Source organism: Oncorhynchus mykiss, chromosome 2, assembly GCF_013265735.2.
Source record: "Oncorhynchus mykiss isolate Arlee chromosome 2, USDA_OmykA_1.1, whole genome shotgun sequence".
Taxonomy (NCBI): Eukaryota; Metazoa; Chordata; class Actinopteri; order Salmoniformes; family Salmonidae; genus Oncorhynchus; species Oncorhynchus mykiss.
This window is the reverse complement of record NC_048566.1, coordinates 62,468,786-62,494,542: the sequence shown is the minus strand read 5'-3', so window position 1 is coordinate 62,494,542 and position 25,757 is coordinate 62,468,786. Positions and strand designations below refer to the sequence as shown.

The following is a 25,757-nucleotide window of genomic DNA, read 5'->3' as shown; positions in this document are numbered from 1 at the left end:
ATAGCTGAAGGTCACAATTGCAGGGCAACTAAATACTCCAATTCTAAATGAATTGGTAAGATCTCCTTCCTTTTCTCAGAATCACTTTGTAATTTGTGGTGAAACTGTATCTTCAAAGAATGCAAACACAGACAGTATCTCCATAGAACCCGATCCTAATTATGAGTGACTATCCTCCCAAACCTAACAATGTATTTAAATGCACTGCTATGCTCAAAACATACACATATGGTTTAATTCATGCATGTGTTGCATGATTTCATCCAATTTTACCAAATTAAAGGAAAGGCATTTTGGGATATTCATTATGACCAGCTGAAGTTTTCTACAACCACTCAGTTTTTCATTTAAATGGGAAAGTCAAATACAAATCTGAAAAGAAACATATTCCCTTCAAATATAAATGCCTTGGGAACCCCCCCAAGGCATTCTAAATGTAAAAGAGCATAGAGAGCCGGTCAGAAAATGTCAGCCGTTGCAAAGTAAACACTATAAATTAGTCATTGAATCCCAGGAAGGAGTGACTATACATTATCATATGATAGTGGTCATCTATTTTTTTTTCTACGTTTATTGGCTTGTCTTCCCTCCCCATATTTTACATCCAACATGACTGGTGGGGAGTGAAATGTAGTAATTCAATTCTCGCTAGAATAATGATTTGATGCCCCATCTGATTGCAAAAGTCTCTGCTGACACACAGCTCGTAACCTAACACATTCCATTCCACAGCCAAGTGTTTAACCAACCCATCCTTGTTTAATGTAGAGAGGAAAAACACATTTTTTAAGACTGTAAGAGCAACGTAAGTGGATGCTTTGACACCGGTGAACTTCTCCCAAATGATCATTCATCACTTTAGTAGTACACAACTACAGAGCCCATTCCTTTTAACTTAACTATTTATAATAATAATATGCCATTTTGTAGACACTTTTATCCAAAGCAACTTACAGCAATGTGTGCATGCATTTTACCTATTTGTGGCCCCGGGAATCGAACCCACAACCCTGTCAGTGAAAGCACTATGCTGCACTAACTGAGCAATACTGGACCACTTTCCTCTTCCTGTTGGCTATATTACTCTCAAGCAAATGATTGTAATCAAAGCTGATATGCTATCAGACTTTCTACAGCGTTATCATGGAAAGATGAGAACGCTGTAGAACTTGATTTAATGTGCAACGTCAAGCCCGCACTGCGCTCAGTAAACGGAGACAACCATAGCCAAGTAACTCATATCATGTGGATAACCCTGTGCAGATGATGCGTGCAGTGTGCTATGCGAGACTGGTGGCGAATAAAATACCTATGTTCGGAGCCATCATCATGTGGGTAGGCCTAATCCGCTGGCCGCTCCTCCCCGTCAAGCCACTGAGGCCAGGGGAAACAGAATGGGGCGAGGAACTTCTGATGGAAACATGTAGAATGTGTATCACCATCTGTAGGCTTTATCAGGGTCATTGGAGTTGATCATTGGAGTTGATCATTAGAGTTTATCACATTGGAGTTGATCATTATAGTTTTTCACTTTAGAGTTGATCATTGGAGTTGATCATTGGAGTTGATCATTGGAGCTGATCATTAGAGTTGATCACATTAGAGTTGACCATTAGAGTTGGTCACATTAGAGTTGATCATTGGAGCTGATCATTGGAGTTGATCATTGGAGTTGATCATTGGAGTTGATCATTAGAATTTATCACATTAGAGTTGGTCATTGGAGTTGGTCATTGGAGTTGATCATTATAGTTTTTCACTTTAGAGTTGATCATTGGAGTTGATCATTTGAGTTGATCATTGGAGTTTATCATTAATAGTTGATCATTGGAGTTGATCATTGGATTTGATCATTAGAGTTGATCATTAGAGTTGATCAGGTACTGTGCTGTTATGTGGTGAGTCTGGCTGTGTTCCACTACAGTGTGGGCTGTATCTGTAGCCTTTATCAGGTACAGTAGTCTGGCTGTGGGTTGACCTTCAGAGAGTGGGTTTATAGTCCCCAAGGCATGGCAAAGGTTGATAAGTGTATCACCATCTGTAGGCTTTATCAGGGTCATCAGGATCTCTTCCGCCTTAGACACTGGGAAGTGTTTTCCATAACGTGTTTGTTGCCTAGGCAGGCCTCACCTCCTACGTCGGGGAACCAGTTGTGTCTGGTCCCCACGGCTGCTCTCTCTCTCCACCTACCCCTCTCCCCCTCTCTCTCAGACAGCATGGGGGTCCCCTCTCACCTACAGAGTATACTGTTTGCTGACAGGAGCTGCGTATCCTGGCCTGCCCTACCCCTCGGCCCCCCGGGGGCCTGATGCCGTGGGCCGGAGTCGGTGGATAACCCGCGTGGTGTTATCGTCCGCTGGGATCTGTGTCCGTCTGTGTCCATCTGTGTCCGCCTGTGTCCATCTGTGTCCGCCTGTGTCCGCCTGTGTCCGTCTGTGTCCGCCTGTGTCCGTCTGTGTCCGTCTGTGTCCGTCTGTGTCCGCTTGTGTCCGCCTGTGTCCGCCTGTGTCCGCCTGTGTCCGTCTGTGTCCGTCTGTGTCCGTCTGTGTCCGTCTGTGTCCGCTTGTGTCCGCTTGTGTCCGTCTGTGTCCGCCTGTGTCCGTCTGTGTCCGTCTGTGTCCGCCTGTGTCCTTCTGTGTCCGCTTGTGTCCGTCTGTGTCCGCCTGTGTCCGCCTGTGTCCGTCTGTGTCCGTCTGTGTCCGTCTGTGTCCGCCTGTGTCCGTTTGTGTCCGCCTGTGTCCGTCTGTGTCCGTCTGTGTCCGTCTGTGTCCGCCTGTGTCCGTCTGTGTCCGTCTGTGTTCGTCTGTGTCCGCCTGTGTCCGTCTGTGTCCGCTTGTGTCCGTCTGTGTCCGCCTGTGTCCGTCTGTGTCCGCCTGTGTCCGCCTGTGTCCGTCTGTGTCCGCCTGTGTCCGTCTGTGTCCGCCTGTGTCCGTCTGTGTCCGTCTGTGTCCGTCTGTGTCCGCCTGTGTCCGTCTGTGTCCGTCTGTGTCCGTCTGTGTCCGCTTGTGTCCGTCTGTGTCCGTCTGTGTCCGCCTGTGTCCGCCTGGCCGCCAGACGCGGGGGAACAGGATGTGAGAGGATCAACTGTAATCTCAAAGCGCGCTTTGTTCCACACAATCACAGCACTGACTGTATCCACTACACGCAAGTCGGCAGAGCACATTTACATGTGCCAACAATCACAGCACTATTGAACATTAAAGAGAGTTGATTGAGAGACAGATACGGAGAGGTTTTGGAGGTGGAAAATGTTCAAGAGGCTTTAACCCCTTATCGAGGTGAAAATGGGAGACTTTGCATGTTGTTAATGTCAGGACGATCAGATATCCTCTGAGACTCCAGTGAGTGGTTGAGTTACAGTTTAACCAGTACATTGGATATCTAGGCAGCGTACTACTTGACAGTAGTACACAAACAAGATGCCAATCATTCAAATTGACTAGAACCTCTAACAATGACATCAAATGAACGACTTTCTGAGTTGCTCAATTAGATGAGGTCTTGAACCGTCCCGACTCATTACGGGATTTTCCGTTCAAGTTAGTTTAATGGATTTTGGCACGTTTATTTTGGGCAGAGTCATCATTGTGTCAGAATCTTTATCTTCACCTCGGGGAAGATAGATGGGAGAAGTGCGGGCGCATGAACAGTAGGTCTTAGACAGGGAGATTGGTTGGCATCCCAGTATTTAAAACCATTACGCCCCGAATGCACTCACATTGTTTTTCAGTTCTAACTATAACACTTAACTCTTCGTCATCTCTCTTCGTCATCGTCCTATGGACCGGAACTTAGGACTTATTCCGCCTGCCTGAGTGTGTGACTCCCACAGCATTACAGTATATATACACGCTTTGCAATGTGAGTGTATTCAGTACGCACTTCTGGTAAAACAATATTACTTTATTGTACAGGAACATGGCTGCACTAATTCCTCTAGCTGCAAACCTCACGGACCACAACTTTGTCTATAATTTGCTCAGAGCATATGTTCATAGCAACGGTACATAAAGCGGAACGAAAAACAGTTGTACAGAGTGCATTAGTCAGCTCGGGGAGAGAGAGATAGAGAAAGAGAGTGAGAGAGCAAAAGTGAGAGAGAAGGAAAGAAGGAAAGAAAGAAAGAGAGAAATTGGTTGGTATACAAAGCAAGGGTTTTCCTCTACTGGGGCCCTGGAGAGAGAGGGGAAGTAACAGCACCAGGGCACTGCAATCTCACTGGGTGCGGACTTTACTGTGTGTGTTGTTGTTTTGGGATGTACAGTGTGGAGTACATACATGTATGGCATAAACGTCTTGGGTTATCATTGAAAACACTGATTTAGTATTAGTATTTAGTTGCCTTTCCTTTTTTCGGGATAATGCTCGACCCTTTTCCTAGTGGCACTCTGACTCTCTGAAACCGCAATGCCTTTTCATGCCTGTGTGGTTGCAGTTGAATTGCAAACACAAGCAAACACAAACCACACTGCCTAACTGCAGCACCTTGTGGCTACCAGCAGGTGCCACTTTTTTCTTTGTTCCAAGTCAATGATTACATGTGTGCTGTACATTATGGGCTCTCAGTCTGTGCTTTAACAGATTACTTCAAACTAGAACTATATAGAACTGTCCTCCTCAACTGTAATGCTTCCATGCTGTAAGCAAGACACTCTTCCTCCATCCTCCTCCTCTACCTCCTCCTCCTCTCTGAGTGCATTTAGAGACAGGGGCCTTCCTCTCCGGCAGCCAAGGCCTCCCCCTCTCTTTTACAGGTGCTTGGCTTGTGTGTAGAGTCCACTGGTCTGCACTGCTGAGCTTAGTGTGCGTGTGTGTGTGTGTGTGTGTGTGTGTGTGTGTGTGTGTGTGTGTGTGTGTGTGTGTGTGTGTGTGCGCGTGTGTGCGTGTGTGCAAGGGTATATCAATGTATCTGTATCTGTCCGTGTGTATGTGTGTGCGTGAGTGTGTGTGTGTTCTGCCTCTGCTTTGCTTGGGTTCCCACCCTGATTCCGTCCGGGGCCCACTCCCCTCTCCCCAGCTCCTCCTCCTCTCTCTTTATCCCTGTGCCCCGCCCCAGAGCAGTGATTAAGTCATTTGTGTGCTCTGTGACTCACTGGGACAGCCCTCTATACCCACTGAGGTATAAAGAACTGGAGACCGCGTCCAAGATGTCCGACCGTTGTTGTCAACGTAATCTACTCACGTTCACATATGCCGATTCATGGACCCTCTATGTCCAGGTTGCATCCGGTTTACGCAGCCCAACTTTACATGTGCATACAGGGGCTGCGGCCCAAACGTGAATTAGACAGCCCTCGGACCTCAACCCTCAGCCCTTGAATGACGTTTGCCATCGTCACGACCGAGTGTACCTTAAATGTCCCTTGCCCAAGCGAGGGAGAGTGATGATCGGTGGGAATCTTGTTGAGCCTAAAAACAACCAATCTGAAGCTATTGATGTACAGTTTGCTTTGAATTGTTGGTCTCATCAACCCCAGAAGTGATTAAAGTTGTTAACTCTCTCTCTCAAGCTAATTTGAGGGCCGATTGAGAAACTTTTGTGAATTGGACCGCCACATAAGATGTCAATCAAACTGCATCCAGTTTCGACCGGGATTCTCCTGAGGGAAAGTGGCTAGCGCGAGGGCTGAGGGGGTAAAAATAACACGATTGGACCGCAACCAGGGAGGGGAGCGACGATGTCATCACGTCATCCAATAACATGGCAGACATTGGATGAATATAAAATGTTAATGATGGGGGGGGGGGGGGGGGGGAATCATCCTCAGCGACAATTATTTGAATAATTAAATGGATGTTTTGTGCACATAGGTAATGACTAAAGTGTCTTATTAGGAATTTTCCAGTCTGACTTCTCTAGGTGGCCACCTATAGAAATTCTTTCTGAACCCGGGACTCAGTTAAACTGCAGTACAAGACTGAAGGAGCAGTCGAAACCATGCTTCTATAGACCAGAACCCCGGCCCCTTGGTCTGATCCCATGTCCCCCATCACGTACACAGCTCCAAACAAACACAGGCTCTAAAGAGGAAGCACATTGCCAGTCCATAGCACAGCGATGGTTAGTTGTAGTGTTTCCAGGCAGCACAGTGTCCAGACCAGAAGCTCACCAGAGGGCCAGGGGCTGGCAGTAACCTCAGTACTTGTGAACCAACTGTGGTTTCTACGGCGACTGTCCCCAATGTGTCATTTCTGTGTCCCTTTGTGTCCTATTTTCCTCCCTTGTCAACAAAATCAACAAAGGCCAAATGGTTACTTACGAGCCCTTAACCAACAATGCAGTTTTAAAAAATACTGATAAGAAATACAAGTAACAAGTAATTAAAGAGCAGCAGTAAAATAACAATGGCGGGACATTATTCAGGGGGTACTTGTACAGAGTCAATGTGTGGGGGCACCGGTTAGTTGAGGTAATATGTACATGTAGGTAGAGTTATTAAAGTGACTATGCATAGATGATAACAACAGAGAGTAGCAGCTGTGTAAAAGGGTGAGGGGGGGGGGTGGGGGGAACGACGACGGCAATTTAGGTGTTCAGGAGTCTTATGGCTTGGTTAGAAGCCTCCTGGACCTAGACTTGCTGCTTCGATACCGCTTGCCGTGCGGTAGCAGAGAGAACAGTCTATAACCAGGGTGGCTGGAGTCTTTGACAATTTTCAGGGCCTTCCTCTGACACCGCCTGGTATGGCAGGAAGCTTGACCCCAGTGTGTACTGGGCCGTTCGCACTACCATCTGTAGTGCCTTGCGGGTTGAGGCCGAGCAGTTGCCATACCAGGCAGTGATGCAACCAGTCAGGTTGCTCTCGATGGCGCAGCTGTGGAACCTTTTGAGGATCTGAGGACCCATGGCAAATCTTTTCAGTCTCCTCAGGAGGAATAGATTTTGCCGTGCCCTCTTCACGACTGTCAAGGAACTTGAAGCTCTCAACCTGCTCCACTGCAGCCCCGTCGATGAGAACGGAGGCGTGCTCAGTCCTCGTTTTCCGGTAGTCCACAATCATCTCCTTTGTCACCAGGAGAGCTTTGCTAGTGTAGCCTAGCACTGTTTGCAGTGTCTGTACTCTCTCCGGCTGTATAACTCCATTGCTGTGTCATGTGAAATGTCTGTGGTGCACTCGCCTCCTGTTTAAACACAGATTGATGTAAAAACGTCCTGCTACCACATACAGAAATGTTTGGGTTCATTTGATACGGCAAGACATGACAAACAAGCAGAGGCCAGGCAGTGGTCCGCTTATGCGAAGGCCACACTCTCACACCCACTCCATACAAGGTGTATTCCTCCATAGAGGGTGTAGCGAGCCATCCTGTATCGCCCTGGGATGTTGACTGGTACCTGCTCTCAGGGAAGAGCTTGTGCCTTCCTTCTCTTTATGGCCCCGGGATGTTGACTGGTACCTGCACTCAGGGAAAAGCTTGTGCCTTCCTTCCCTTCCTTAGTTTCCATCTTGGACACTGTCACAGACACTTGCCACTAAACTCCATTAAACATCTGGTTTAATATTCCCCTATTCTTCTCCCCAGACTGTTCCAAGTTCATTGAGGTTTTTCTGGTCAGTCCAATTTTCCACTGGCAGCAGAGAAGGCTATCCCAGGGTGGTTCTTCCTGGAATCCTGTCAGGACTCTGGGGCCTGCTGCCTCTTTAGCCTTTTTCTCTTTCATAAACCACATTCCTATTCATCAAGCGGGGTCTCCGTGTACACAACTCCCATTCATACTGTACATCTATTTGAGCATCGCGCCTACAGCACACCAACAGAGCGTTGAACGTCTGGCTTATCAATACAAAATAAATCACCTCACGGATCAATGATGAAACTTCATCACCAACACTACTCCATCAAACCTTACACTCACTGATACTCTGAGACTCCAACACAGAAATGGAGCACCTGAAGGTTGCAGCATCAAACATCTCCTCCATGGAAGCAGTGCCAACACGTGTTGTTCTGCATCAAGCAGCTCCCTAGGGTCTTGGGTCTGCAAACATTCCTTGCACAGTTGTAAACAGTCTGATTCAAGACTACCAGTTGTGTGAATTAAAATGTGAATAAAGACATGCAAGCATGATGTTGACGTCATTGTGTGATGGATAATGCTGATTCCCACAAACGGAGCTCCCGAATGTGCATAGGATTACTGCAGCAGAACAAAGTGGGTGCTGCTTTCCTACCATTTTCTCTCGTTACTAGACTAAGCCCTCTTAGCGTTGGCTGGCAGTTCCGTGCAGGGCCATAACTACATATGAGGACATATGAGGTTTGGACCTCAGTAAAAAAATAAAAAATAAAATAGAAAAAATATAAATTTTTACACATCTAAATATTGCTCCCAGCGTCGATCAAAGCTCAGAACACTTATACTCATGATCTACTGACTTCTGATTGCGCCTGCCTCTTTGCGAATGAGTGAGACATGAAACAAACTACCCCAACTACCTCAAATGTCTCCTGGCTCAAGTTGGCAACTAGAGACGCTGCTGACAGTGTGTTTGCGAGATGCTGGACAAAAGGCCATTTTAAAACCGACCCACGACTTCTGTGTACAGACATCCACCAAACAAACAAAAACTGCCTCTCGGAGAATGAGTCCACAACTGGTAAATAGTCATTTATATGTCAGTCAGTCAAGTGGCTAGCTGCCGTAGATACTGGTAGTAACATTTAAGGGCTCTGGCTAGTATTACTTAGCCAGCTAGAAGAACTAAGCGCTTAACATTAACCAGAGCCTACCTCAGCAGGAGCAACAAAAAAAATGGCTACTAAGTTCTCATAATAACTTTGCTTTACAGAGAGTAGATTACTGAGACAGACAGTGATGTGGCGCTCATTGGTGAGGCTGAGGCAGACTGCAATGCATGCAGGAGGAAGCAGAGGAAACAGAGAGAGAGAGGAAGCAAGCAGAGAGAGAGGTTTGTATAGTGGTTCCTAAACTGGGGGTCAGTCCCCATGTGGGGTCCCCTGAGAAAATCTGTACTAATCTTATCAAACAGCTTAGTAACTTTAAAAAAAAATATATATATATATACATGTTTCAATATGAACATCTCTACATGCAATCAAAATGCAAACAATACAGTTCAAAAGTTGTGATGACCTTTTCGTTTATATCGGTGGTTGTTCATCTTATCTCGATCACCCACTGCAGTTCCTAGTTTATCCACCTTTTGTTTTTACCACTACATCACTGATATTAATACAGAATCGTAAGTCATATTGTAATCATTCGTGTTAAAGTGATAAAACGATCATCTGTGTGCTCCGTTGACGTCTGTTTGTGCGGAGCTTGATCAGTGTTGCCTAGGAATAGACACACGTGAACACTATGCAATTTGTGAAAAGAGATATCTATGCAAAGATTTGATGATTTTATGCAATTCATCATTACAACCGACTGAACAGTTGCTGATGCTACGTGTCAGTGTGAATCATTTCTCATATTTCCCCTCTTTCAGGGGTATAGCATTACAATTGTATAGGTAATAGGTTATGTGTTTGTAGATCGACTGAGGTGAATGAACCAAGGTGATAATGGCGGGGGTAAATTTAGCTTGTTTTTCCTGTTTTCCAAATAGCATTTTAAAGTTGTTTCATTGTATAGAAATGTAGTAAATGAGCTTCAACATTCCAAAGAAAATCCTGGGACCTCACCAAAACTCAAACCCTCAACCAATACCAGCCCACCCAATCATCATCATTTTCCCCATGAGCAGTTTTAGTGCAGGCAGAATGGCCCCAGAAACAGGCCTGCATCTATGGCACAGGGAACCACCCTTCCTACGCTGGAAACTCCAGTATCCATTCTGTTTTTACCATTACACTCTCCCGCCGTGTGTGTGTTCGGTGTGTGTGTGTGTATTCTGAGTATGTGTGTCTTTGTGTGTGTCTGTGTGACGTGACGTTGTGCGTGCGATTCTGTGTGTGTTTCAGTGTGTGTGACTGTGTGCGTGAGGTGGGGATAGCTCAGCAACAAGATCTCACGGTTTTACCAGTTTTAATCCACATTCTGATGTTTAAACATGTTTCTCCAAACGTCAAATTTCGAAGTGTTTTAAACACCCCAGATTGCTCCTCCTACTCCACATCATTCCAAATAGTTAGGTTAAGGGTTCAAGTTTTAGGATTAAAACATTACGTTTAGGCATTCATTCCCGAACGGTTAAGTTAAGGGTTAAGGTTTGCGATATGGTTAATACCCCAAAATGCAAAACCAGTGTCTACCACTCTGATTGAACACACATATTCACAAATTGGGGGTGGGAACATTGTGGTGATTTTCAGGTGGACATGTAACAACACCCTGAGTGCATCGGACACAAACAAAAACGTCAATACAAATGTAACAGCACAACAAAATAGACAAACAAGTTTGTGTAATCTATTTCCCCACAAGTGCATCTGACTCTGGGGAAATCGATAAAAGGTCCTCATTGCCAAAATCCCAAAGTATCCCTTTAAACCCAAACCTACTTGATGGTAATAGTGCTCACTGTTGCCCCTAGTGGCCAGTTTTGAAGGCAATTCCCGACGTCCTCGGGACATGCAGAGACATCCAATTTCGAAGTCAATCTGAGCTGTAAGTAACCACAAGCTGGCAGGTCACATCTCTGTCGATAACCAGGAAGGCTGGTGGTTGTGAGTCATTCCTCATACAGTACATACGACAGGCAGTGGGCAGGCAGTCCAGGTCATTAGCAATAGCAGCAGTCATGGCCGGGGCTAAGCTCCAGCACGGACTAGCAGTCTCCACTGGCTGTGACCACAGTGTTTGGGGCTGTAAAATAAGGACAATAAAGCAGTGATTTTACGTCTAGTAAGTTACTAAACTGTAAAATATGTATTTGCTTAGGCAAATAACGTATCACTTTTCACGTTTGAGGTATGTCGTGTTTTTTTCTGTAATTTGGCAAAATACATTGCAATATGGAGTGGCCACACGTTGCTGAACGTCAAGATATGTTCCCCTTCCCTCATGCTGGTAGCCTGGTACAGTAGGCCATGTGGACCAGACAGCAGAAAGTATACCGGACCGATCATAAACTCTCCTTGATATCTGAAATACTTGACTAATAGCATTCACATGAAACAGAAGAAACGTTAGAGTAAGATGAAAACACAACCATGAGTTCTACAGTGTGCTTCCTGTGACGTTACAGGCAAAATAGGTTACGTAAAAGAAACAGGAACAGCCATGTTTTTTTTTTTTTTAAAGAAGAAAAGATCCCCCACTCCCCCTCATAAATGCTTAGAGGCCCACTAAAACACACTGGTTAGTCACCAGTAGCGTTTGTTCTCCCTCCGCCCTCTCTCTTTGAAGCGCAGATCCTCTCTACTCTCGCTCACATTAAGGACGGCTCAGGGGACACCTGGGTCACTGGCAGTGACAGCACAGCGCCCACGGACCCTTTTAGAGCACAGCAGTCTTTTAAAGGCACTGCCTACTGACCATGGGACAGCACTAGGGGATGCATACTTGAAAAGGGATGGTAGAGCAAAACATCTGTGTTGACGGCCCTGAACAATAACTCTCATTGGAGGAAAGACTACATGTGTCACTTTTGCCTGTTGATTGTCCTCTGACCTTATGCGTACATGGCCTTAGCCTTTACCAGCAATACTGAAATCCTAACCCCTGCAAACTGTACTGTCGAACAGAGAGAACACCAGAGAGGGAAACATTTGCTGCCAGGCTACTACAGACAGAGAGAGAGAGAGAGAGATAGCCAAGAAAAGGAAAGTAAGTGCACTAAGCAGCCAGGCAGACCTGCAGACCACAGCTGTAGTAATGTGGGCAGCAGTACAAGGTGCTCGAGGAGAGGAATTCAGCACTTTGGACAGCACCTAGCTACAGTACTTTCCTCTCTCCACTCTGCCTGGAATCACAGCACCGCATACTTGGAGGCTGTGCTTAAGGACTTTGTGGTCTGCACTGTGACCACGCTACTAAGGTGCAGGAGGGGAAGGAGGGAGGGACGCAGGGGAGGTCGTGCCTGGAGGGTTATGCTGGATTTCCGTGTCTAGATCCAGTGGGAATAGAATAAAAACGGGAGCAACGAGGTCACAGTTCACACCAGCTTCTATAGTGTTCAGTTGTCATCGTTGTAGTTCTACAACTATTTAACGACCTTACTCTCTCTCCCGTCTCCTCTTCTCAGGTAGCCGGGAGGCTGCATTCACGTACGCTATCACGGCCGCCGGCGTAGCCCACGCCATCACGGCGGCGTGTAGCCAGGGCAACCTGAGCCAGTGTGGCTGCGACCGGGAGAAGCAGGGTTACTATAATCAGGAGGAGGGCTGGAAGTGGGGAGGCTGCTCGGCGGACATCAAGTACGGCGTGGAGTTCTCCAGGAGGTTCGTAGACGCCCGCGAGATCAAGAAGACCACGCGCCGGCTGATGAACCTCCACAACAATGAGGCAGGGAGAAAGGTAAACACCCACATAGAAGAAATGCATCTTTGTCTTTTTAGTTTGGTGTCTGCACATGCATCCATGTGTAAACACCCTAGGCCTGAGAAAGAGTGGAAACCTACAGACTGGTGGCGGGAACCCCTGATTGGGTGACGTGCTGATTGACAAGTCCCAGTTAGCCTCTTAGCAGCTTGTTTTGCTTTAGCTCAATTACTGTTTTTTTTCCCTACCATAATGGGGTGTATTTTTCTCTAGGAGTGATCTGGCACACTTGGGCCATGTTTGTTTGCTATTAGTCATCTCAGAACACAGAACAACATGAACCATAACAGAGGGAGGGAGGGAGGGAGGGAGGGAGGGAGGGAGGGAGGGAGGGAGGGAGGGAGGGAGGGAGGGAGGGAGGGAGGGAGGGAGAGAGAGAGAGAGGCATAGTGAACAACAGAGAAAAATTAAGTGAGAGAGATGTAGAAAGAAGGAGTGAGAGAATGCAAAAATGACATAAAGATGACAGAGGGAGAGAGAGAGAGAAAGAGAGAGCGAAAGAAAGAAAGAAAGAGCGAGAGAGCCTGACTGCCTGCCTGTGCTTCTCTGGCATTCTGGTGACAAATGGATCTAATTAATAAGTTCAGGGTTTTATCGTGTGCTCGCTGCTTGCTAGGGAAGCGGAGTGCGGCCGGCCGCCAGCTGCCAGATGGAGTTCTGCCATGGCCCTCCATCCAGCCCTTTCATGGAATTATGAAGTGTAAAGTCAGGAACAGGATATTATTGCAGTTCTCTCAGCCGTACCAAAAACACAGCACTGCTATTTCACTGCACCCATTCTGTTTCTGAAAGCACAGCGACAATGGTGGAGTTAACGCAGGCAGACTGATATGAGGGGATCGCGGTCAGGTGACCTGTCTGAGTCTGAGTTAGGCCTGGCAGAGGTTTGGTATGGATGATGGGATTCAATCAAACACACGCTGTGGAAACTGGAGTTGTGGGGGGGAAATGACTTTTTCTAGTGCAGTCTGTTGATTAACGAGACAAGAGGGAAACTCAACTCAACATATTTCCAGTTTGAATGGCTGCATTTTCACAGCACAGGAATAATGTCCTTTTCTTTAAGTGTTTGGGGTTTGATTGAAGCTGGCCCTAGACCATTTAACGAAATACTCTGGTGTCTAACAAGTTTGAGAGTCTACTACTCTACCACTACAAAGATCGCTTTGCATCTAGAACATTCCGACACAAACACTGTCGGCTCCAGTTCTGTAAATCCCAAATAAATACAGACAAACCCATGGAATTATTTAGTCTCTCTGGAAGTTTGACCAGATTCTTTTCGAGGAAATCTGGTCATATCTGACTAATTGGTAGCAGACAAGAGGTTTGATGGACACACTGTAAAGTAAATGTTTCCAACCATTCAGTCAGTCTGTTTCACATAGACAATCATTGTGGTTTGTGCCGCCAGTATGTTTTTGGAAATCCTCATTCTGAATCACCATGTGTGATGAGATTCTTGGTTGACCCTCAGATCTTTTACCTTCTCCCCTCTCTTTCAATCAAATATCTGCTAATGAGGGATTTCAAATCGCACACCGTATCAAGAGTAAGAGTCTAACGGCATGTATTAATCGATATAACTCAGCGTACAACGTGTCTGATAGAAGTGTTTGTGAGTGTATGATAGAAACGATGACTGCTGCTGGCAAGGCATCGTGCCTGGAAAAAAAACTGCTCTGGAAAAATGCCCTGCCAACAAAACGGAACATCTTATACAACAAATACATGCTTGGTTCTTACAAGTAGAAGCGCCCAATTAGGTTGAAAGAGTCATGTTAAGACTACTACAGAAGTGTTTATGTATTCCATGTCTCATACAAGAGCCACTGTCTCTTATTTCTCCATGACTTTACCCTCTCTATTCTCTACAAAATACAGTTTGTACTGTAGTGGTGGAACGCAGTACTACAGTAGGTTACTGGAAGCCTGTTGTAGAACAAGGATCGTCTCATTCCTGACACTAAACTGCTGTGGACACCACACAATATTTCCCAGATGCCCTAGGATTAGGCATTTTAGTAGGAGTTCTCTACTACACTGTGTGCCACATGTTGGAGCTGAAGATGAGCTTGGTGAGGGCGTGGGGTAGGGGAAATTAACCAGTGCTAGTGCATTTCGAAAAGGATTCCGTTTCTAAGAGATATGTCTGCTATTTGAACATGTAAGAGTGTTTTGATTCAAGATAAGAGACTTTGAAGTGTTGGTTTGGAGGATCTGTTTAATTGCGACATCCAGTACTTCATGCATCGAGCTTGTTCATTTAAACACCATGCTTCTTTATTTAATAAACCAAACCATGCTCCCAGTGTACACCGTGATCCAGATGCAAACAGTTAATGGTCATCTGTCGAGGATGTCTGCCCAACGTATCTGCAACAAATAAAATAGCCCAATGATCCACATTTAACTCAAGTGTAATGGTGTATGGTTATATGAGATTTAGATTTATTTTCCTCTCTTTTGATGTGGTGTTCAGGAAGGTAGGGATAATTACATGGTAGAATATTACCCAGAAATGGCATTTTTCCTCGCTCTACGGCCCGTGAGGGGGTCTTATCTAGCCAGGGGGTGGTTTAAGTTAATAAAATATATTGAAAAATACATATTGTTTTGAAAAAAATTGGTGGTGGAAAACAAACTCAATATATTTTAAAATGACTAAAATCAACTCAAAATTGTGTAGTAATGATAATGGACCTACATTCAAACAGTTTCTGGACTGTGTCCAGTTCACTAATAATCACCTAAATGAAAGCAAGACAGTCAGGGACAATTGAACATAAAAAAAAAACTATAGATATAGAACAATTTCTTCAGATTTTGATGGCGTAGGGAATATAACATATTTTCAGTGCGGCCCTCCAGACCTCGTTGAAGACCTCGTTGAAGACCGGGGCCAAATTGTTTTGACACCCCTGTTCTACGCTTAGCCAGGATGCAAATGTTTGACGTAAGTGGATGTGGCACAACGCACAGAACAAACAACAAGTGTGAATTCAGATAGAACAAAACTCCCCATTCTACAAACCAATATTAAGTAAAATAATTCCAAACAAATGTGTTTGGAATTCCACAGATCTGTCATTGTGGACATCCGTTTCCACTTACAGGGACCCCTCCAAACAAGGAGTGCATTTACCAACCATCTGCTGCCAACTCTTGGTTATTCATTAATAGACCCAATATTGAACTCAAATAAATATGTCCTCTTCACTCAGATTGTCTCTTGGTCTTTCTCTAAAAGATCTACATGTAACACTGAAGAGAAAACAAACTAGGAAAGCACTGGTGTGAACTGTGAAGCTGACGTTATATCAGAGAAATACCAGCATCCATAGAAACATGCCATCCAAACAGTGCTGCAAATACAACATAGACAACAGTTGTCTTTTTTGGCCATGCAACAGTGTGGTATGTTCCTTTTATTTAAATAATATTAAGTAAACTCTTATAAGGAGAGATGTTTAAACTTGATGGTTTCACGTATTCAAGTATGATTACTATCTGAGTATGTCCTTTTAAAAATGTCATTACATTTTCTCATACTTTTACCAGGCCGAGGATTGTTGGACAGAATCCTGTCACATTTCACCTTGCATTAGACGACTGTGTTTAGGAGGTCAGTACAGTGGCTTGCGAAAGTATTCACCCCCCTTGGCATTTTTCCTATTTTGTTGCCTTACAACCTGGAATTAAAATAGATTTTTGCGGGATTTGTATCATTAGGATTTACATAATATGCCTACCACTTTGAAGATGCAAAATATTTTTTATTGTGAAACAAACCAGAAATAAGAAAACTTCAACTATTCACCCCCCCCCCCCCCCCCCCCCCCCAAAAAAAAAAAAAATCAATACTTTGTAGAGCCACCTTTCTCAGCAATTACAGCTGCAAGTTTTTTGGGGGTATGTCTCTTGGCACATCTAGCCACTGGGATTTTTGCCCATTAAAAGGCAAAACTGCTCCTTCAAGTTGGATGGGTTCCGCTGTTGTTCAGCAATCTTTAAGTTATACCACAGAGTCTCAATTGGAATGAGGTCTGAGCTTTGACTAGACCATTCCAAGACATTTAAATGTTTCCCCTTGAACCACTCTAGTGTTGCTTTAGCAGTATGCTTAGGGTCATTGTCCTGCTGGAAGGTGAACCTCCGTCCCAGTTTCAAATCTTTGGAAGACTGGAAAAGGTTTCCCTCAAGGATTTCCCTGTATTTAGCGCCATCCATCATTTCTTCAATTCTGACCAGTTTCCCAGTCCCTGCCGATGAAAAACATCCCCACAACATTATGCTGCCACCACCATGCTTCACTGTGGGGATAGTGTTCTCGAGGTGATGAGAGGTGTTGGGTTTGCGCCAGACATAGCGTTTTCCTTGATTGCCAAAAAGCTCAATTTTAGTCTCATCTGACCAGAGTACTCCCCATATGTTTGGGGAGTCTCCCACATGTCTTTTGGCGAACACGAACGTGTTTGCTTAATTTTTTTCTTTAAGCAATATCTTTTTTTCTGGACACTTTTCTATAAAGCCCAGCTCTGTGGAGTGTACGGCTTAAAGTGGTCCTAAGGACAGATATTAAAATCTCCACTGTGGAGCTTTGCAGCTCTTTCAGGGTTATCTTTGGTCTCTTTGTTGCCTCTCTGATTAATGCCTCCTTGCCTGGTCTGTGCGTTTTGGTGGGCGGCCCTCTCTTGGCAGGTTTGTTGTGGTGACATATTCTTTCAAATCATTAATAATGGATTTAATGGTGCTCCGTGGGATGTTCAAAGTTCCTGATCTTTTTTTATAACCCAACCCTGATCTGTTCTTCTCCACAACTTTGTCCCTGACCTCTTTGGAGAGCTCCTTGGTCTTCATGGTGCCGCTTGCTTGGTGGTGCCCTTTGCTTATTGGTGTTGCAGACTCTGGGGCCTTTCAGAATATGTATATATATATGTATATATATATATATATATATATATATATATATATATATAATGAGATCATGTGACAGATCACGTGACACTTAGATTGCACACAGGTGGACTTTATTTAACTAATTATGGGACTTCAGAAGGTAATTGGTTGCACGAGATCTTATTTAGGGGCTTCATAGCAAAGGGGGTGAATACATATGCACGCACCATTTTTCAGTTTTTTATTTTGGGGGATTTTTAAAAAACAAGTTTCTTATTTTTTCTTACCAATTTTGACTATTTTGTCCATTACATGAAATCCAGATAGAAATACATTTAAATGACAGGTTGTAATGCAACAAAATAGGAAAAATCCCAAGGGGGTGAATACTTTTGAAAGGCACTGTAGTTATTGCCAAACACACTAAAATAGTATCCATTTGTTGGCTCAAGAGGTAATTAATTAGGAGTTTTGGTGCGGATAAAGGTGCGGTGGTTCAACAACATTTGAGAACAGCTTGGTCTTTTATTACAGACTCTGATCTTAAAATGATATTATACCCAGGGCCATCTTTTCTCACTGACCTTCTGTTGACTGTTTTTCCATCATTCATTTAGCAGAAGAGCTAGGAACCTCTTCACCCTGGCCTTGGTTTCTGTTTCCACCCTAGTTAGGCCATTCCAGTATTTTAACGCTGGGCCTGCCACAGGAATGCAATGTAATGTCTTGTAACGCCATGTAACCTCTTACATTGCTCTCTTCCTGTTTGTCCATGCAGGTCCTGGAAGAGCGGATGAAGTTGGAGTGTAAGTGTCACGGCGTGTCGGGCTCCTGCACTACCAAGACCTGCTGGACGACCCTGCCCAAGTTCAGAGAGATCGGCTATATCCTGAAGGACAAGTACAACGAGGCGGTTCATGTGGAAGTGGTCCGGGCCAGCCGACTACGCCAACCCACCTTCCTCAAGGTGAAGAAGACCCAGGGCTTCCGCAAGCCCATGGAGACCGACCTCGTCTACATTGAGAGGTCGCCCAACTACTGCGAGGAGGACGCGGCCACGGGGAGCGTGGGTACCCAGGGGAGGCTGTGTAACCGCACCTCGCCCCACACGGACGGCTGCGACCTCATGTGCTGCGGCCGGGGCTACAACACGCACCAGTACACCAAAGTGTGGCAGTGCAACTGTAAGTTCCAGTGGTGCTGCTTTGTCAAGTGCAACACGTGCAGCGAGAGGACGGAGGTGTTTACCTGCAAATAAAGGGGTTTGTCATAACGGACCTACAGTACGGTACTATGACGGGGAGGGGCGTAGCAGGACTAGTTGGATGAGGAGGAAGACCCCCAGAGGAAAGATAAATGGACATGTCTTGGAACAGGAACAATGAAAGACTTTACAATAAAAAAGGAATGGAATTTTTCATGTCAGCTCTTCATGGCATCGTTTTGCACAGCAGAATCAAAATTTGCTTTTTAAGAAAGTAAAGGCTAAATATCAATAGGTAATAATACTACCCCAAATCTTAGACCGACTGAGACAAAATAATGTGTGCTCATGTAGTGATGTATTCAAAGTGACTCTAAAAGTTGGGACTACAGGAAACAAATAGTGCCTGGACGGGAACTGTGCATTGCACTCTGGGATTTGTAGTTCTTTATTTCCCGGAATGGCTTCTAAATGGACCAGAAAGGGACTGGAGATGTGGTAGAAATTGACAGTAACTGTTGAGGGATGAGACTCTGGGAAAGAGTCATCTAAAAGTCTTCTAGTAAGAACTCTTTGGAGTTTTCTTTTGTTTTTCCACAGAGGGAGAGAGCAGAGGTGAATATTTTAGCCCCCAAACAGGAGGTGTTTTCTTTTTGGAGTTGTGTAGACATGAAGAACGCTGTTTTAGCGTGGTGCCTTGGGGCGCACCGAAAGCTGAGTCTCTATAGTAAGCCCTCTGCTGCCAACTGGAACAGAGTATGTCCGTTTTCCAGTCACACTGGAACTGTCTGTTTGAACACTGAAAATAAATGGTTTATTTATGTTATAGTATCTTAAAACAAAGCACTAACGGGTAGAAATGTCTTTTTTGTACTAAGTGTAAAAAATACTTTTTTTTAGAAAACTCTGACTGAAGATTATGCGTGTCTTTTAGAAAATGGTACCCATCCCACTATCAATCCCCCTTTTTTCTAAAATGGTTCCATTGCTATTGGTGTGTTGACTACAACAACAACAAAAATCAACATTAAAGTGTATTTTGCAAGTAGAATCAATCACGTCGGTTCTATTCTGCTGTAGCATAGCTTTTGTTTGCAGTCATTTATGAACCAGATGGTAGGCCTACATCCTGCCTGGCTTATGTTGCATTTTCAAGCAAAGACAGTAGAAAGAGCACTCCTTTCTTAACCACAAAGACCCTTGCTCAATTAATTTAACGTGATATTGACATGTTGCCGCATGTGTTGTCGAGATATGCCTCAAATGGAAATCATATGAACTCCAATTTGACAGAGTTTTTGAAATGTATTGCAAAGAAAAAAACAAGACTGAGAATCAAAGTGAGTGAAGTCTGCTGGTCTCGAGGGGAAATGCAAGGCGTCAGCCAATGGCTTCATTCATTCACTGCATACAGAGCTGTGATCTCATTCTCATCTGTATTCATTGGTTGCGGTTATGCTATACAAAAGTGTCCGGTTACATCAGGTTTCAGTGACGTAGAACATCAGAACACATCATTTTGGCACTTTATCATAATCGATCATACAGCTCCTCCTCTATTTTTCTGTGTGTTTAAGCTTCATATGTTGATACGAGACCATTTGTTTTTCTGCTGATTTGAGACCATGACGACGCAAGGTTTACTTCTCAGACAGGTCAGTTTCTTTCCTGTTTAATTTTCTTGGTTTTTCATGAGATAGACAGATCTGTCATTGTGTGCACAGTGAATAATAAACGTTGCAATTTAGGTCAAAGGTGCTGTTTTATTGTAGTGACGATGTAAATTTAGTGTTGGTGCTACTCAAATACAATAGTAGTTTAATTAGCCGGATAGTCTGCTGACTAAAGCAAACTATTTAATGTCGCCTAGACGTGAAAGTTTATCAAATGAGTATGTGTTCTAATATTGATTAAAACCACTGTTACTAATTTCAGGATACAGTATAAACGCACAAACAAGGGGATAAACGTGTGAAAATGATCCGATTTATCTCTCAGATAGTTTGTCATCGCTGCACCCACATATTAGAACGACTAATCCTGGAGTTACTGATTAACATAACTGGAGTCAATTGTTCACTTTGCCATATTTAAATTCTCTACAATATCCAGAGTTATCTCAAACTTTTATGGCAGAAGACCGTGTATTGTTTGGGCCAAGTGCAAGTTGATTCACATAATATTGCGTGTCAGTGCTCATCTCAGTTGCCCATGACAACCAAAGGGCTTGTTATTTGGGCTCTGACTCCTTGCAATGGAACACATTTTAATATGCCTGGCCCTTGTATGTAGAGATTTTAAGCCGCCATTGTCTATATAAAAAATGTCCCTTATTCAGAAGTTCCAACCACCGTGAATATGGCTATTGGCGTTGCCGAAGGAAGCGTAAATCATTAAATATCATAAATAAATCAACCAGCTTGCTGACTTTGACATTATTTTGTACACAGCACATGTTCATAATAATCTGTGGTTCGTCTGTCTTGATTATGGTGCGCACAAAACAAAAGTCAATTATCTCTCGCGGCCCATCGCTGAGTCAGTCAGTCACATGTGTGCAGCGAGTGGGAGAGCAAGTGGAAGAGAGAGTCTTTGGGGTTTCTAAAGCTTCATAGGGAGTTATTGTGTTGCCTTTTCTGGGTAATTGGGGTTGTCTGTCTTGGATTGTCAGAGCAGCCCGTAAAGCCACATCTTCTCACTCTATCATTGAATAATCGGTCTAACCCAGTCACCATTTGTTGCACATGTTCTTGACTGTATGCCTGCTGTAGTCAATATATCACAATTTGATATGAGATACTATTAAATCAAAATCAAATAAAATGTTATTGGTCACATACACATATTTAGCAGATGTTATTGCGGGTGTAGCGAAATGCCTAGAATTGATAGTGTTAGGGTAGCTACTCTAAAAATGTAGTTTACCAATCTACCAATTACTTCACACTGGAAGAAGTTAAGCTACCCTTAAAGAAACATAGTTTACTTAACTAAAGTTACTTTGAAAAAGTAGTTCACGACATCCAAACGACTAAATCTGGGAAGTGTCATAGAATACAAATTGCAAGAACGGTTCTCTCTGCCGTCAGATGTTAACAGTGTAATTTAAACTATTAAACACTAACTGTATGTTTCACGGGAGAATTAGTCAGATCTGATGCCGAAAAAGAAAGGAAATGGTTGCCTACTTCACACGTATTTGATTTCATTTTTGCAACAGAAAAAAGTCGTGTGTAGGAGTTCCAGTAGGTAGCATGGCAAAAGAAAGTAGTGTGTAGGAGTTCCAGTAGGTAGCGTGGCAAAAGAAAGTAGTGTGTAGGAGTTCCAGTAGGTAGCGTGGCAAAAGAAAGTAGTGTGTAGGAGTTCCAGTAGGTAGCGTGGCAAAAGAAAGAAGTGTGTAGGAGTTCCAGTAGGTAGCATGGCAAAAGAAAGAAGTGTGTAGGAGTTCCAGTAGGTAGCGTGGCAAAAGAAAGTAGTGTGTAGGAGTTCCAGTAGGTAGCGTGGCAAAAGAAAGTAGTGTGTAGGAGTTCCAGTAGGTAGCATGGCAAAAGAAAGTAGTGTGTAGGAGTTCCAGTAGGTAGCGTGGCAAAAAAAAGTAATGAACTGCTGAAAACACTATCTAGATTTAGATGAACTACCACAAAGCTACTGCAAAATGTAGGTTATTACTAGTTGAACTACATGTAACTCACTATTACCCAACACTGATTATTGATATCAATAATTACATTTCAAGTGTTATGGATGCCTTTACATGTTGATGGAGTACCTGTACAGTGATTACCTCAACTCTCTGAACCCTCACCATACTCTCTGTGTTGGCAGCATTGGCCCCTAGAGTCACTAAAAACTTACTATAGGCCATTTAAGCAGACACTTTTATCAAAAGCTACTTTACAGTCATGCGTGCAGACATATGGGTGCCCTGGAAATCGAACCCACAACCCTGGCGGTGCAAGCGCCACTCTCTACCAAGTGAGCCACACAGGACCACAAATGGGAAATTGGAGCTCCATGCAAATGACCTGTGCTGAATAAGAAGTGCCTCATTTTCCCTCTTGCTTTTTGGACACAAACGAGTGTCATTCTTTTGTGAGTGTGTTTTTCTAGATGGATGGAACAAGGAAGTGCATGTGCAGTCGGAAACAGCAAGTGAGATAGAGTGTGGGGATACTGTTAAGGAAGTACAACATTGGGTCAAGGGTAGCAGCTCTGTGGAGGAGAGAAATTGGTGTGAATCATATTTGTGTTGTCTTTTCATAAACTGAAATTCTTGTGTCCTCTAATAGTTAATAGTCAAATCCACTTAAGATCAGATCAAAAAGTAAGATAAAAACTAATAGCGCACTCGTCTTTGAACCAATTCATTTGTTGGTACTTGTTAGTTCCCTTGTTGGTACTTGTTAGTTCCCTTGTTGGTTGTTGATGGTTAATTTGAATGTTGAAAGGATTCTAATATGGACTCTGAAAGTCAGTCACCCAGACTTGGGTTTGTCTACTTAGCCCAGCTTGAAATTAGCATTTGAGGAACTGAAAATGGTTATGTCATTTTCTAAATATCCATTTACAGATTGATGGAGTAATTTGGATGAATGTTGCATTTAAAATTGAGAACTTGATATAACAAATGAGTTATCAAATCAAACAGTTTTTGTCACATGCATTGTAAACAACAGGTGTAGACTAACAGTGCAATGCTGACTTAGGGGCCCTTCCCAACAACGCAGAGAGAAATAATAGAAAAATATCACAAGGAATGAATAAAAAATGAGTAACGATAACTTGGCTCTATACACAGGATACCAGTACCGAGTCAATGTGCAAGGGTATGAGGTAATTGAGGTAGATGTGTACATATAGGTAGGGATAAAGTGACTAGGCAACAGGATAGATAATAAACAGTAGCAGCAGCATATGTGATGAGTACAATGAGTTAGTGCAAAAAGGGTTCAATGCAGATAGTCCGGGAAGCTTATTGGTTAACTATTTAACCAACTATTTATCAGTCTTATGGCTTGTGGGTAGAAGCTGTTTAGGGTCCTGTTGGTTCCAGACGGTACTACTTGTTGTGCGGTAGCAGAGGGAACAGTCTATGATTTGGGTAGCTGGAAAATCCCAAAAAATGTAGGGCCTTCCTCTGACACTTCCTGGTATAGAGGTCCTGGATGGCAGGGAGTTCGGCCTCTGTGGTGTACTAAGCCCTACCCTCTGTAGCGCCTTGCGATCGGATGCCAAGCAGTTTCCATACCAAGCGGTGATGCAGCCAGTCAAGATGCTCTCGATGGTGCAGGTGTAGAACTTTTTGAGGAATATTTTCAGCCTCCTGAGAGGGAAGAGGCGTTGTCGTGCTTTCTTCACGACTGTGTTGATGTGTGTGTACCATGTTCATTCCTTACTGATGTGGACACCGAGGAACTTGAAGCTCTCGACCCGCTCCACTACAGCCACGTCGATGTGGATGGAGGCATGTTCGACCCTTTGCTTCCTGTAGTCCACGATCAGCTCCTTCATTTTGCGTTGAGGGAGAGGTTGTTGTCGTGGCACCACACTGACAGGTCACTGACCTCCTCCCTGTAGGCTCTCATTGTATTCGGTTATCAGGCTTACCACCGCTGTGTAGTCAGCAAACCTACTGAGGGTGTTGGAGTCGTGCACGGCCACGCAGTCATGGGAGAACAGAGAGTACATGAGGGGACTAAGCACGCACCCCTGAGGTGCCATTTGTTGACGGTCAGCGTGACGAATGTGTTGCTGCCTACCCTCACCGTCTGGGAGCGGCCCGTCAGTTATCCCAGACATAACAAAAATAAACATGACATTTACTTGGGCCAAATTGAGATAAAAAACGAACTTACCAGAAAATTCCGACACAAAATACTATTTAAATCCAATACATAAAAATGGTGTCAACATGACTATTTTTATACATGATTGTGAGTCATAATCAATATTTCCATGGTTGTTGTTGAGTTTTATGGTATATTTTACATGTGCTATATTTATATCTACTGCTTTGGAACAGACAAGGGTCCACCTTTATTTGTACATATTATGGATAAATTGATATAAAGACAATATTTATGAATAAGTCTATTACAGAACAGTGGAATATTTTGACCTTTGTACAAAATATACTCCAGAACGATCAGTTGTTTTTCAAAAGTACATTTTATTGAAAACAAATCTCATATATATATATTTTTTTTTTTCATGATGTGAAAAGTATAAATGGTTGCTGTGTGATAAACGTCATTTTGATTCAGATCTTTTTATAAAAGGGCGCTACATACTGTGAAAAGAGCCATGCTACTTTATTCATTTGGTGGGCGCTCCCACTCGTTCTCCTGTATGTGAAAAGCATAACAGCCGAGCAGCAGAGCAGAAGTAAGATGTGTTTTGTTAGTTGTCTGAAACCCTGGGGACCGGAACCACATACGCTCCCCATACTATACCCTTGATGGAGAAAAATAAATCCATTTGTTTCTGAAAAACATTAAAAAAATATGAGATAGATAAACAGACTGCTGTGTGCGTGCCTTCTTGTAAAGCAGCTATTGTTTAGTTGACAGAATCATTAGTTCATTGGGTTATATTCTGCAAGCTAATGCATCTGGTCTAATTCACACTGGGAGAGCGCGACGTGTCTGCTTTTCCAAATCAGGGACCGGCCAGGGGAGAGAGAGTTGCAAAGTAACACAGCCATTGAAACAAGTGAGAATGGACACTGGTTGTATCTGCTCCCATGTATCTGTAACCAGCCCACATCTATGGTCATGATTAAGCGTTTAGAGAGGGGACAAACAAGAGGGGGAGGTCCGATCCGATGTACACCATTTTGGCAAGAGAAGCGGATCCTTTAACTCAAAGATGGCGGAATATGTGTCCCAAATGGCACCCTATTCCCCATGGGACCTGGTCGAAAGTAGTGCACTTTATAGGGAATAGGGTGCCATTTGGGATGCACCCTGAGTCTAAAGAGCATAAGAGCCCAAAAGGCTGCCAAGTCTCATTTGAACCCAGTCAGATGCCACAGAGCAAAGAGAGGATGAAGAGAGGACAGGAAGCTGGACGCCCACCCTCGTGAGGTCCTGATCAAAACGAGGGAATGTTTTCGCTCCTTTTCTCTGAAAGTCTTTGCTGCTCAATGCCAAATGAAGTGCCTCCGCAGATTGACACTGCAGTGTTATCCTCCTTCAGCTGACA

At 43.9% G+C, this 25,757-nt stretch overlaps 1 protein-coding gene across 2 annotated transcripts in view; it reads left to right on the top strand.

The window, feature by feature from the left end:
* wnt7bb (wingless-type MMTV integration site family, member 7Bb) overlaps positions 1-23,299 on the top strand; it is a 37,167-nt gene extending 13,868 nt beyond the window's left edge. For both annotated transcript variants that reach the window (XM_021567684.2, XM_021567676.2), the window contains exons 3-4: positions 12,156-12,427; positions 18,129-23,299. In XM_021567684.2, the coding sequence (XP_021423359.1) occupies positions 12,156-12,427; positions 18,129-18,608 (752 nt within the window). In that variant the 3' untranslated portion in view covers positions 18,609-23,299. The remainder of the gene's footprint in view (positions 1-12,155; positions 12,428-18,128) is intronic.
* Positions 23,300-25,757: the final 2,458 nt, after the last annotated feature.